We start from the raw sequence: 15,223 nt of genomic DNA on the forward strand, positions 1-15,223 counted from the left end.
GTCCCAAGCAGTGCAGGTGAGAGAAAAAAAGCCAGAGAAGGAGGAGGCGCATGTGGAGGAGAGATAGAGAATGCGGGACTCTTGGAAAAAGACGCATCTACTCTTGGTCCATCACGAGACATCCATCCCGGACACAAGCTGCATGGATTAAGCTTAATTGGGGATGATGTTGGAATCTCAATTATAGCCCATCTAAAGAGGCTCTCCTTTTCAGTTTTATACGGAAAAACAACAATGAGAAACTCGCTCTGAAGCACTCTTGTCTTCATCATAACTTGCGTGAAGGAATCCGACTGCTTGGCACGTTGCTCCACTGCGGGGAAAAGAGGAAAACGCAGCTGGATCTGAAGGTAAGAGGAGATCCAGTAACAGCATCCCAAAGACTTTTCTCAAACTGATTTCAATTCCTCTTTTGCGGATGCGAGTTAATTTTCCTCGGCGTCCGGTGAGCTGAGCAGTGTTTTTTTTTCCTTTTGTGTGGTGCTGCATTGCAGTTTCTAACTGTGAAAACCGCGAGAAAAGCTGCTGTCCCAAATGTGACTGGAATAAAATAATTTACAAGAGGCATAATGAACTGATAAGCGACCTCGTCTGATCTCCGGTTTTACGGGAAAGAAAGACTGAAGTGGATTATTTAAAGGCTGATGAATTAGTTGTTTCTATTTCGCAGCAGCATGGATTTTTTTTGACATCTCTTTGGCGTGAACAGCCCAGCAAGACATCGAGAGTTTTATTATAGAAGTTGAAAAAGCCCTGCTGGGTATAAGAGAAGGATAAAATAAAGGAGCCTTAAGTGTGAGAGTGCGGAAGCTTTTCCCCGGACCTCAGGCGGCTGTCCGCAGAGCGGCAGGGGAAGGTAAGAAAGGATAAATCAAACACCCACGCTGTGAACTACACCAGACCACAAAACAGCATTAAAGAAAAAACAAGCGGCAGCTCAGAGACAGACAGTGGGAAGGAGAGATGCGAGAGAAGGAAGGCGCCATGCAGAGGCTTGGTGCAGTGCACTCCTCCGCGGCGCAGGCTCTCAGCCTCGTGGTGTTAGTGCTGCAGCTGCTGACTCAGCTACCGGGTGCCGACTCAGCTCTCCGGTACCGAGTGGCGGAGGAGGGCCCATCTGACGTCAAGATTGGCAACGTGGCCGCCGACCTGGGGCTCACAGCAGGTACAGGAAGCGGGGACGTCACCTTCGCCTTGGAGAGTGGCTCAGAGTTTTTTAGGATTGATAATGTGACAGGTGAGCTGACAACTGGCCAAAAGCGCATCGACAGAGAGAAGCTCCCACAGTGCCAGATGATATTTGATGAAAATGAGTGTTTCTTGGACTTTGAGGTGTCAGTTATTGGACCACTGCAGAGCTGGGTAGACCTGTTTGAAGGTCGTGTTGTCATAACAGACATCAATGACAATACACCTTCTTTCCCCTCACCTGTTCTCCAGCTCTCAGTTGAGGAGAATCGCCCCATAGGAACTCTTTACCTGCTGCCCACAGCAACAGACAGGGATTTTGGCCGAAATGGAATTGACCGGTATGAGCTGATTCAAGATGGTGCTGCTGGGTCAAGTTCAACAAGACGCACAGCAGGAGGAAACCCCATTGCGAGAGTGGATGGAGGTGGCGACCGGAGGGGTAGAAGTGGAGATAATGGAGGAGGACCCCGGAGCACTGTGTTTGAACTACAAGTTGCAGACATACCAGATGGGGAAAAACAACCACAGCTAATTGTGAAAGGCACTTTGGATCGTGAGCAGAAAGACTCATATGAGCTCATCCTCAGGGTTCGAGATGGTGGAAACCCACCACGTTCCTCCCAAGCCTTACTTCGTGTGTCCATCAGTGATGTGAATGACAACAGCCCACAGTTTGAGAGGTCCACATATGAGGCAGAAATGGCAGAAAACGCTCCTCCAGGTACACCTGTCCTCCAGGTCAGAGCTTCAGACCGCGACATTGGAGTCAATGGGCAAGTTGAGTATGTCTTTGGAGCGGCCACTGAATCCGTCAGGCGACTCCTGCGGCTGGACGAGGCCACTGGATGGCTGAGCGTCCTTCACAGGATTGACAGGGAAGATGTGTCCCAACTGAGGTTCACAGTAACAGCCAGAGACCGAGGTCAGCCACCCCGCACTGACCGCACCACTGTCATCTTGGCTGTCCGGGATGAAAATGACAATGTCCCAGTGGTGGAGATCCGAAAGATTGGACGGATCCCTGTTAGAGATGGAGCAGCGTTAGTTCCAGAGAACGTTCTGGTGGACACACCAGTAGCTCTGGTACAGGTGTCAGACCGAGACCAGGGAGAGAATGGAGCTGTGACGTGCACAGTCGTAGGAGACGTCCCATTCACATTGAAGCCAGCTGGTGAAACAGCACTCCCACCCATGCCTGCAGATGAATCCTTTGACAGGTAAGCCAAAACAAAGGTAACCCTTACAGAAGGTTAGAGAAAGCCATTCCAAAGAATTTAATAAAAACAGACTGCTAGATACTGTAGAAATAAACCAGTCAATGTAATTTGGTTAACATTGCACTTCTTCTCTCCAGGGAGTACAATAATGGTCAGGAATCATAAAGTAGTCATGAAGTAATGATGCATTTTATATACAGCATTATTGAATAACCTGAGGGGGGACAAAAACAACTAAATCACATTTGTATAATTATGTGCCATTAAGCACCTGATTCACATATACTAGAAATAATTAATTTAAAACTGGTTATTATTCATTAAGAAAAATACATAATGATTGGACACAGGTTCATTAACATGTCATTTAGAAATGTGTCATTTGGTTATCTAATACACAGTCATTTATTCAGAGTTATTCAAGATCTATACATTGATTTGAAGATAGTTCTTGACTAATTTCTAAGAAATTTCCTTGTGAAGTGTTCATTTATGTTTTACTAAAACCTAATCATTTATATAAAGTATGTATATACATATATATTTTAAATCAGCGAGTGGTTCTGTTTTTATTCCATAGGTTTTTTTTAAGCTAAACAGCTGCTATAAGAATCCCCACACGTCTATTTAGGGAAGAAAAACCATCATTTCTAGTTTCCACAGAGGATTTAGAGAAGAGTGAAGTGTTGTTTCATGCAGATGTTTTTCAAGTACTGCCTCTCATTTACAAAGTCTAGTAGTAGTTTGAATGTGATACAATCTGTTAAGTTTGAGCATTCATTGATTGAAGTCAAGGGTTTTAGACTTTCAGTAATACTATTACTGCAGTGCTGCTAATGTCAATGCTCTTCAGTCAATTGCAAATATATTTTCTAGAGCTATTGAATGAAGGAAAAGAGGAATATACTGTAGGGAAGGCCATTTCAGAATAACACTGCTATTCTTTATGACACCTATAAGGCTGGTTGTTGAGTTGACTGTAGGGTTGTCCTTCTCTGAGACGAATTAATAATCATGAGAGGTCTTCAGCAAATCGATCAGTGGATTTAATTAAAGAATCAGTCACAGTTTCTCTAGAAATATTGTGTCTTTGCAGATAACTGCAGCCTTGGAGAAGGGTCTCTTAAAATGAAGTGTTTTAAAGACCAAAGCATAGTAGAGCTGAAATGATTAGATGATTTATAAATAAATTAATAGAAAATATCTATATCGACTATTTTGACAATCAAACATTTCAGTTTTAAAAAATATTTTAGGATGTCACCTTGGCCTCTGTGTGATTAAAACTGGGTATTTTTACAATTTGCTCACATTTTGTTAACATTTAATTAAAAATAAAATCACAATAAAAGAAACATCACAATAGCAACTGGCACAATAATTGGTGGATGATAAATATGTTAATTGACTTAAAAGGCAAGAGCACTATTATTTTGTTTGGCTACTTTGAAATCAAGATCTGTGTTATTTTTTGTCTAGCATAGCAAGCACATTCATGACATTTGTTTTTTGATCATTTCCACAGGAATAAGAAAAAATACTTCCTACATACTTCTGCCTTGCTGGACTATGAGGCCACCAAAGAGTACAGTGTTACCATTGTGGCAGTAGATTCTGGCAGCCCCAGTCTGTCAAGCAACAGTTCACTGATGGTGCGTGTAGTAGATATCAATGACCATGCCCCCATCTTTGCCCAGAGCGTTGTGGAAGTCCACTTTGCTGAGAACAACTCACCTGGTGAAAGAGTAGTCACAGTGTTAGCCTCAGATGCAGACAGCGGCAAGAATGCTGAGATGGCATACTCCCTGGACCCTGCTGGTAACGGGAAATTTTACATAGATGCAGATAATGGAGATATCCGTGCCACAGGGGTTCTTGACCGTGAGGAGCGAGAGAGGTATGAACTTCGAGTGATTGCCAAGGACAAGGGTACACCTTCACTGCAAGGCTCCGCAACAGTTGTTGTTCAGGTGACCGACCGCAACGACAATGCTCCAAAGTTTGTTCAGGAAATCTTTACATTCTACGTGAAAGAGAACCTGCTTGCCAACAGCCCGGTTGGCATGGTCACTGTGACAGATGCTGATGAAGGCGAGAATGCAGAACTTAGTCTGTTTGTAGAAATGGATGGAGTTGATGAGAAGAAGTCAGTAGAGAAGGTGGAAGGAGAAGATAGTGAGAAAGAGCAGGAAGACATGTTTTCCATTGACAACAACACAGGAACTATCTTTTCTTCTGCATCATTTGACCGTGAAAAGCTTTCCTCCTATACCTTCCGTGTCCAGGCTGTGGATGGAGGTGAGCCCCGGAAAACTGCCACCGCCACTGTCTCGCTCTTTGTGACAGATGAAAATGACAACGCCCCCTCAATCACCTCTCCATCCAATGAGTCCTACACTCTCCTTCCACCCGCCAGCAGTGCCCGTACCATAGTCAGGACTGTAACTGCCATAGACTCAGACACTGGCCCAAATGCAGACCTTCACTATGATCTGGTGGGGGGAAATCCCTTCCGACTGTTTGAGATTGGCCACACTAATGGAGTGATCACACTGGCAGAACCTCTGGAGCGGCGCCACAGAGGTCTGCACCGCCTGGTGATCCGGGTCAATGATAGTGGAGCGCCCTCCCTCTGTGCCACCACCCTGGTTCATGTCTTCATCAACGAGAGCTTGGCCAACGCAACCCTTGTGGATGCACAGGTAATTTTCAAATATATATTTACCAAACTGATTTCAGTAACAGCAAGTAAAGTATATCATAATACACTGAAAACACAGTGGATGAGTTAATAACATCTACTCTGCTATTTTGGTGTGTGCAGACTACTATTGTTCCACTGAGTTGATAATGACAGCTCATAATGACAGTGATGATATTGTCCAATAATGGCCACTCTGATAACACATTACAAAGGAGGTAGGGTGGAAATTGCAACTGATTGTTGCTGCTTGAACTAAACTGGTAAGAAGATTATTTTCTTGATAGAATGAGATAAATGCACAATTTCTGCAGTATTCAAAGTGTTGCAATTTTCTGCCCATTTTTGAGGAAATGATTGTGTCTATATTTATCCCAGATAAAGAAGCCCATTTCTCTTTTGAAGGCTATTGGCAATGCCTGCTTCTTTGTAGTTTGAATGTTCTTTGTCCAGAATGCATTCTTATAATGACTATGTGGTTAAAGTAACTGTTATTACTGAAGTGGTTCTTATTTTATGGTACATTGAACTCAGAGCTGAGAGCATTAGGTGTGCGTGTGTGTGTCTGTGTGAGAGAGAGAGAGAAAGAGAGAGAGAAAGACAGAAAGACAGAGAGGGTGCGTGCATTAGGGGTGAGTGCGTTAGAGAGGTAGAGAGAGAGAGGGAAGGATGGCCCTGTCCCAGTTTTGGCCTTTTAATACAGAGCAAGTTGGAGTATGTTCATTTGAATAGAAGTGTCTCTTTACTACAGGCCTGAATATTGATGAGTCCTCATTCTATCATGCAGCACTTTCTGAGCAGAACGGAAGTAGTCAAACTTAAAGGAAACTAACCGCAAACCACTATAAACTCTAAATGAATAATGTTTACAAGGGGAATAAAAGGGAATATGAAATATATGTGTCCGAACACAACCGCCATTATTGCATAAATCTGCGTGGTTTAGATTAGAGTTGGCTTGAAAGACCCACACTGAGACGAATACTTAATTGACTAGACTCAGAGACATTACAGAGATACCAGAAATAACACAAAGTCAAATGTTGTTATGCTGGAAGAAATTGTTGTCTCATTTCTGCCTTCAAATATTAAATCAAGTGGAACTTTTGCTTAAAACTTGTTCCATTAAGCTATAAATGCTGGCAGGTACCAATTCCTAAAACGTGGTCTGTTGTGTGGGCAAAGTCATTAGTATTGACTAATAATTAAATTGCCTGAGTGCCTTGTGTTTACAGTGCTTGCACTGAAACCAACAGCCTGTGGTTTGAAACATGGTTTAGAAGACATTCTCAATTTTTTCTGAGGAAAAGGTGACTTCAACTGTCAGGTCTGTGCATGTTTCATGAAGTAAACAGTGTGAGCTAAAGTTAGCTCTGAGACATTCGAGAGAGAAAAACAGTCAAGACTGATAAGAAGCAGAAATCTACAATAACACTGTGCTGTGTGTGCCTCTTGAGTTCTTGGTATCCTTGTTTGGAATTAAACTAAATCCTAATCCTGTGTTTTTGGACAGAGAAAAACACATCCTATATAATTACATCCTGATTGTTTATGGAGGATACAACTTGGTGTTGAATCAAGTGAGAACAAATAGAAGCTGTCGTATTTGAGCCATAGCCAGTATGTAGAACACCTTGTGAATGTAACACTGTCACTTAAGAGCAGAATGAAAAGTACAAATTGAACAATCAAGGGGGTGAGGATTAGAACAGAGCACTTGGTAAGCGGGGGAACAATGGTGTTGACAGGTTGAATTAACTGCAATGTGCCTAAATGACCGGGGCCATTGAATTGAACAAAAGGGTGTAATATGTCCAAGCCAGTATAAAAGGCGTCTTTGATTACAATATGCATAGTTTAGTTTGATTGTAGGGAGGAACTTGGCGCAGTAGTTGAGTAGAAGTCATTGAAGAGAGAATACCTCCATCTCATAATGAAGTCAAACTGAGCAGTGGATGGATGCCAGATGTAATTAGGGAAGGAAAACGTCTGCTACTGCTGCAGCACTGCGGCACAAAATGACTCCGGTCTTTTCCATCCAACAATACTGGGTGAACCACATGTTGGATAATGAACCACAATATGATACCTTAGAGTTTAGGCTGGAGGAAGAAGGAACAGAAACAGTTGATGTCAATTGGAAAACTTAAAGGACTTTGTACACCATAAATACACTGTACTGTGAATCTCATTAAAGCACTTAATGGTGATTAAAATATTCCCTTTCTTACAGTTGGTATTTCAAGAGTTTTCTTATCTTGAGATACTAAATAATGTGCTGCTTATTTTTAAATATGCACAGACAGCTTTTTAGGAATTTGAGTAATATATAATTACTTAACTGCAGCTTTCTGTTGTCGCGCTGAGCTGTGAATACATTGAGGAACAACTAGGATCAGTCACTCGGGTCAATAATGTGGTCAGGGAAGAACTCCTTGTATTGGTCGCTGCATTGGCATCTTCAGTGACATGCAGATAAGGGAGCCCTTGGAGAGCCGAGCAGATAGATGGTGGTGTTAAGCCGAACCGGAACAAAGCTCATGCAGCAGAATGGAAGATTCCTCTGAGAGTTAGGGATGCGTCAGAGGGATGCACTCGAACACGGCCGTAGAGTTGGCTGCTCAGTTTTCTGGCTGAACACTTAACTGTCTTGTGTGGGCCGATACACACATTCAGTATACAGACCTGCAGGTGGACAGCAAAACATAGCTAGCACTCAGCATCTGACGTATTGACTAACATCCATAAACCTTTCACTTTCTAAAGCTTCTCTTTGTCACATCTGACTGCACACACACTCCCAAAAAACACACACAAACTGGGCTTTACATTCAGATACACTGTAAAAAAAAAACTCGTAAAAAAACGGTCAAAGTACTGGCAGCAGCGGCTGCCAAACAAAAACCCTTAAATTAAAGTAAAATACTTTAACTGAAATAAAGTGAATAAGCCATTAATTTACGGGAATTGTCCTTCAAGATTTTACAGGAAAACACTGTAATCTTACAGATTTATACTCTCTTTTTACAGTCAATAACCTTAAATAAAAGTACATCACTCATACTTCTACAGGCAAATACTCTAATTTTATAGATGTATCCTCTCTTTTTACAGTCAATAACATTTAATAAAAGTACAGCACTAAAACTTCTACGGGCAAAAAACCCGTAAAAAAACGGTCAAATGACTGGCAGCAGCGGCTGCCAAACAAAAAACATTAAATTAAAGTAAAAATACATTAACTGAAATAAAGTGCAAAAGCAATTAGTATACAGAAATTGTCCTTAAAGATTTTAGAGGAAACTTTCCTCTCTTTTCAAAATCCATTGTCTTAAAATGTTACATTAAAATACCTTAAATAAAGTTCTGATGAGAAAAACAGTTTACATTTTTTTTATTAGATTTGTATGATCAAACACTAAAATAAATACAGAACCTAAAGTTAGAATACTGTTATCTTACATCTTTTTTCTAACATTTTCCAATCAAACAGGTTCAACAAAATGACATCACAAAATGTTCTGTAGGAAACAATTACTCTGAAAACTTAAAATGAGTGCTGTCAAAATTATCGCGTTAACGGCGTTAAATATTTTTTTTTAATTAATTGCGTTAAAATATTTAACGCATTTAACGCATGTGCAGAATGGCCCGCCCCATACGTGCCACCAGTGGCAGCGCCAGGGTATGGCTGGGGTAGGCTACACCCATACCAAGAAATGGCTTAGCCCCACCATGAAAAATGATGTTAAAGTAAGCAAAATAAAGTCTGCCAACTCGCGGAGTAAATTGCACAGACAGCAGTTAGTAAGATTGATTTCAGTAGCCACGGTTTTGAAAACTTTTGTCATGTAGTGATCGTCTTCTCAATAGAACATCTTTGATAACGGCGTGGTGTTGTTGCAGGAAGTCCCGACGGAGAATACTTTTGCTGTAGTACAGGGGTGCACATAACTGGTACGCAGGTTATGTGCGTAATCTGAAATGCGTACCGTCACTTGTGTCACAAAGCGCATTTGCTTACCGACGTACTTGTGAAGCTTTTCCAGAAGGCGGTTAGATCACCGGACGAGAGTCGGTCTCCGTGTGCACAGACAGGGCTGCTGTTAACGTCGGTCTGTACAACGGAATTGTGCCCAAACTACGCCAACCGGCTGCGGAGGGAGACTCCCCCCCCCTTCACTGGAGAACTGCGCTAAAACAGCTGATCACAACGTTCACACTTTGTGGTCACGAAGTACTCCACTAGCCGCCCCTGTAGGATAATGAATATTGGCTGCAAAAAACTTGAGGCCCAATCATGTTTCCTTTGTCCATTCTGCGCTACTGTAGACATGGCAGTGCAACCTAGAGGACAAACCGATCAGAATCAGAAACGGGTTTATTGCCAGGTAGGTTCACACGTACGAGGAATTTGACTAGGTGTCGTGCACCACGACACCTGGACACACGACATACAAATAAAAAAAATTAAAAAGTACACAGATAGCGAACTATATTAAGAACACTGTAATAAAAATATAGTAAGATAGAAATAAAATAAAGCAGTAACTTACATCGAAATAGAATGCAATAAATTATAGAATATAAAATATGTGCAGTAAGCAATATTTAAACATTGCATTATTTACCATCCTGTGATCTCCATTATGTAATGCATAGAGTCTGCGTTGTGGCTGAGGTAAAGTGTCAGTGGGGGGGGGGGCCTTGTTGAGGTGGCGAGAGGTTCTGGTCCTGATGGAGAGAGGTTCTGGTCCTGATGGAGAGAGGTGTTGGTCCTGATGGAGAGAGGTTTTGGTCCTGATGGAGAGAGGTTTTGGTCCTGATGGAGAGAGGTTTTGGTCCTGATGGAGAGAGGTTCTGGTCCTGATGGAGAGGGGTTCTGGTCCTAATGGAGAGAGGTGTTGGTCCTGATGGAGAGAGGTGTTGGTCCTGATGGAGAGAGGTTCTGGTCCTGAGGGAGAGAGGTGTTGGTCCTGATGGAGCGCAGCCTCCAGCCAGAGGGTTGTGTTGAAGGCAGAGCTGAAGTCCACAAACAGGATCCTGGCGTAGGTTCCTGCTGTGTCCAGATGCTGGAGGAGGAAGTGAAGTGATAACTATTAGTAAACCATAATGATGGATGTTATTATCAGCAGCTGCCAATAGATCCCCTACATCTTGTATGATGGACCTTTGAAGCACAAGCACGCACTATTGTGGGAACAATCAAACGCACCCTCCCAGGCACTGCGTGTTAGCGAAGTACAACTGAGATTTCGAAGAGGAAGATATGCTTGGTCAATTCTTAATAAAAAATAAAAACCAACAAATTGAGCACTTGAGTTTTCATTAGCAGCGCCTAGCTACAGCTGCGGAGCTTTAGTAAATACCGCTAACAGTCTATTTCCTTAAAATGGTACATATCGCTGAATCTATATTTTTATCTTCAGGTGATGAAATCTGCATAATGTTCCTGTACAATAAGATTCGAGCATTTTGTAATACAGTGAGGAAATTCAAGACCAGTAAATATTGATTGATTAAACAACACTAAATAAAATGTTAGTGTTTTCTTCAAACTCAAGACTCTCTGCTGCAGCTGTACCTTAAAGACAAAACAATTGTCTGATGATCTTTGTTGAACAAGGTCTGATTGTCCTGTACATGTACAATGTGGGGTATTTTTAAATACTTTACTAAACCACATTCAATATTATGTTAGACACAAGTTAGTTATTACTCACATATTCCATCTTTCTGTCTGTCTTTCCATCTGCAAGATGGAAGAATAGCTGGGTGCTGCCTGGAGAGACTGATGAGGGACACAGGCTGGCGTTAGCAGCTTTCCACACAAAACCATCACATCTTCTCTTCCATTCTTCGCTGTCCACTGGTGCTCTGTCAAAAGAGTGAACATCACAGCTGTCACGTTAACCCTTTGTTACACAACATACAACCAACATGTGTCAAAAGTGACCCGAATTAGTTTTAATTGTAAATATCTTTGCAATAAATTACTTTAACCATTCAGGATCCCAGGTATTCCTCAATTAACATGTTTTCGATCAACACCAATTCTAAATTTGTATTTGTCCCTTTCTTACTTTTTGAATAAAAATCATGTTTGTATCACTACACTTCTAAGGCACAACATGGGTCAAACATTACCCGTATTCTTTTGCTATGTTATTTCATGCATGGCTCTTTACTATACATTTTCAAAAATAATTAATTTTAGCAGTGATTTGGACCAAGCATGTATGATGTAGTAATACAAAAAGTATTTTAGTTCACAGTGTGACATTAGCTAGTCATGTTAGCGTGTAATATATAGAGCAGAGCTAACTAGCAAATTAGCCGAACGTTAGCGGTTAGCTGTTTATGCTATGCTAGCTGTTGGCTACTGAACATTAACAAACTAGATTCCGCTGTAAGAAAGCTGTGAAACTTTACATTAAACTTGGCGACAACACTGTGATACCCCACTGCATGTTTATGTGTAATTCTCCCGTGTTGGAGACGAGAGGGTGGGGGGGCGGCACTGCAATAAACTGTAAACTAACGTTAGCAGCCGCATGTTAAGCCGGGTTTCCCGGGCGCAACATCTTGCAAGAAACAGCATCTCAGGGATTCTTAACATTTAACAACCTATTAATTATGCATACCAACTTAACGGGAAGAAACTCAGCTAACTAGAAGAAGAAACGTAACCTTAAATAAAAAATAAAACTAAAAATGTTTTACTTACATTTTACGTTTTTTTTATTTTACGCTTTTCTTACAGTTTTATGTTTACCTTAAAATTACAAAGAACATCTTAAAGTCTTATAATAGTAATACACTTTTATATTACGAGTTACATATTTAATTACAGATAAAAACATTTTATTTTACGTACATCTGCATGTATTTTCTGAAAGTGCAAAAATACTGTAAATATTATATAGTAAATTTACAGTAAAAAAAAGACGAAATAAACGTTATTTGTTGTTATTGTCAAAATACTTCAAATAATGTTTTGGGTTGTTAATTTATAGTTAATATCTGTCATTTTACAGGATTTTGCAAGTTATTTAAAAAAACATGATAATTACTATACAAATTTACAGTTATTTCCTGTAAAATTACGATCTTTTTTTACAGTGTAGTATATGCACTTGTGACACTGCATTTTTGTATTTTCTTTCTCCGTTTTGCACACACAACAATACGGCAGACAGTGCAGGGATGCGCAAAGCCAGAGAGATGCCAAGCAGAATGAGAATGGAAAGGAATACTGCAGGCAAAGGAAGAACAATAGGGGCTTAGGGGAGAGCGGAGCCTGGTGGCGAGGCCCTCTGCAGTGGAAGCAGAATAAAGGAATAAAAGCAACACAACTGACTGAAAAAACAAGGAAACTTAACCCGGAGATGGAGGGTGTTAAAACAATGAAATATCACACGGCCCTGTCCATAGCGGGGCTCGGCAATACTGAATAATGAGGCTCCATACGAGTAAGCCTAATAATATTCTTTTGATAAGGTTATAATCAAGTTGAACAGTCAGTAGTGTGAGCAGCTCTTTATTACTCCAATACTCTCGGTTATATTTTATTTGGCTATTGCAAACCATAGGGTCAATATGACTTCTCTCTCACCTTCACTCTCGGTCTCTTCCCCCGTTCATTCCTGCAAGACTTATTACCCACCATTCTTAAGGCAGCAGGGATTACATGGGTATATAATTTACAGCTTTGACAGGCCAAAGGAATTGTCGTTTGAGCTCCGAGACGAGGTGTCAGGGCTGCAGAATGAGTTGTCTCGGTAATGGACAGATTACACTGTGTGGGCTTGTGTAGGTGCATGCATATACATTTCAGTTTGTCTATGTGTGTGTGTTTCAGCACTATGTATGTGTGTAATGATTCTCCTGACATAGTTGCAATGTATTGATTAGATATATTCAGATTCATGACCCTGCCCCATATTACCAGCAGCAGGGCTCCGCAGTTTAGAACTCCACAGCCTCATTGTCTCCTGTAGAGCAAGACTCCATAAGCAGTAATGGCTGTGTTTTGGCTTCCGCATAACCCACTTTCTTTTAATGATCCTGTTATTAGTGTACTGGCTCAGAGCGTGTGTGTGCATGCAAACATTTACTCAGCTTTGTATTTTTTTTATATAATGGAAGATCGTTTCTATGTGTCTTCTCTATCTTAAACCCTAATACAACATTTTAAAGTGTCAAATATTTTGGTCAAAAGGAAAAATCGGCGATTAGCCTTTTAACAGTTAAAACTATTTTGCTTATCCGCCAACAACCTCAAGACAAAAAAATTGGCTCTAAAAACCAAGATTTACAGTATCACTCTGTCTATCCATCCATTTTCACAGCAAAACATTGTGACAGCAAATCCTTAACAAATCCACGCCTACGCTATCATTTACAAAAGGGACATTGTTCATTGAAGAGACAGTAGATGGCTTTATTTCAAATGTATTAACTGTTTCTCCTACTTCTCTTCCAACTGTCCCTGACCTAAAGTTTCCTTTTGTTCTTTTAATCAGCTTTAAACAGCATAATCCCAGGCCGAATTTCCTGTACCAATGCTGATGATATGATCACAAATGGAAAATTACATGCACTTGAAATGTTGCAACTGGGAAGCAAGAGCAATTATATATTTAGTGACATGCTATGTCTCTGGGAATAATAGAGAAGCTACCCCACTAAAACCCAGTGATGAGTTTAATTAAGTGGAAGATGCTGTTTGATGTCTCTCTGTGGTTCACTCCCACTGTGTCATCTTTTACAGTTGTTATTTGGGACTTTTTTTCTCATCGACCATGTGTCTCTTGTTGCTTTCCCTCCTTTACTCTACATCTTCTGTCTCTTGTGTTCCTCTCCTCTCTATCTCTCACCCCAGGTGGCCCGCAGTTTGATGGCTCCACTGTCACTGGACATCGCGGGGGACCCAGACAGCGACCGTGCATTAGGGAAACAGCGCCTCAGCGTAGCTATTGGTGTCCTGGCGGGGGCCGCGGCGGTCATCCTGGTGATCCTACTTGTAGTCACAGCTCGGCAGTGTGGAGCTCAGGGCAAAAATGGCTACGAGGCCGGTAAGAAGGAGCCAGAGGAGGACTTCTTCAGTCCTCCAGGAGCTCAACCACAGGCTGGCCACAGCAGGGGATCAGACCGGGGACGCAAACCACGTCGGGACAAACGCAACGGAAGTGGCACCAATGTAGCGGTGGGAGGAGGGAAAGCAGACAGATCCCTCTACAGCGGTATTGTTACAGTCAATGGTCTGCGCCGCCATGCAAATGATGACGATGAGGAGGATCTGAGCAGTGCGAGTGAACGCCTCGCAGCACGCTACTGCGCTATGGACGGTGACCCCGGAAGCCCACGGATGAGCGGTGGCATGAGGCACCAGTCGAGCCCAGATCTGGCCAGGCACTACAAATCCAGCTCACCTCTACCTGCAGTGAATCTACAGCCCCACTCCCCCCCAGCTGAAGGAAAGAAGCACCAGGCGGTCCAGGACCTGCCTCCCTCCAACACCTTTGTGGGCAGTGGAGGTTGTGTGGGGAGCGCCGGATCCAGCAGCAGTAGCAGTGGGGGCAGTGGCAACGCAGATGCTATGTCCCTGGGATCTGACCAGTGCTCAGATTACGGCTGCCAGACTGGGAACAAGTACAGCAAACAGGTAGGAGCTCTGGGAAGGGAACTGGGATGACTTTGTCTCAATGGTTTCTCAATTATTTTTTGATGAATAAGGAAGGGAACTCTTTATATCAGTCAGCTCTTTCTAACACTTTGTCCACTTCAACTCCCGATCGATGTCAACTTCTATTACTCCCCGGCCTCCCCTTTTATTATTCACACATTTGCTGACATACTGTACTCAACCGCACACCCCGTTGCGAACGTCTAAACACCATATTATCTCCACAAAATAGCTGACAGAGTATGCCCACACACTCGTGTTTCTGTGTCAGCACCCTAAGCCTGTGAGCAGTGTGACGGTCCCCTGTTGTCAGAGCGTGTGTGTGCTCCGTGTCAAACATCAGCCCAGTTTAGCAAGATCTAATGCAGGGTACATGAGTCAACCCCCCCTATTGCAGCTGTACAATATGTGGATGTGCATTTGTGT

General features: G+C 42.1%; 1 protein-coding gene across 1 annotated transcript; it reads left to right on the plus strand.

Annotated features, from left to right (window-relative positions):
- Positions 1-6: 6 nt before the first annotated feature.
- pcdh7a (protocadherin 7a) lies at positions 7-14,806 on the plus strand. Its single transcript, XM_034228931.1, has 3 exons — positions 7-2,408; positions 3,934-5,110; positions 13,994-14,806. Exons 1-3 carry the CDS (start codon positions 964-966, stop codon positions 14,804-14,806), a joined length of 3,435 nt encoding a protein of 1,144 aa, XP_034084822.1. The 5' UTR covers positions 7-963.
- Positions 14,807-15,223: the final 417 nt, after the last annotated feature.

Source organism: Gymnodraco acuticeps, unplaced genomic scaffold (genome assembly GCF_902827175.1).
Source record: "Gymnodraco acuticeps unplaced genomic scaffold, fGymAcu1.1, whole genome shotgun sequence".
Classification (NCBI taxonomy): Eukaryota; Metazoa; Chordata; class Actinopteri; order Perciformes; family Bathydraconidae; genus Gymnodraco; species Gymnodraco acuticeps.

Bases quoted from the DNA above. Each gene is read 5' to 3' on its own strand.
- pcdh7a (XM_034228931.1), top strand. From the start codon at position 964: ATGCGAGAGAAGGAAGGCGCCATGCAGAGGCTTGGTGCAGTGCACTCC. The intron at 2,409-3,933 runs GTAAGCCAAAAC...TCATTTCCACAG, and splicing joins GCAGATGAATCCTTTGACAG to GAATAAGAAAAAATACTTCC. The intron at 5,111-13,993 runs GTAATTTTCAAA...CTCTCACCCCAG, and splicing joins CAACCCTTGTGGATGCACAG to GTGGCCCGCAGTTTGATGGC.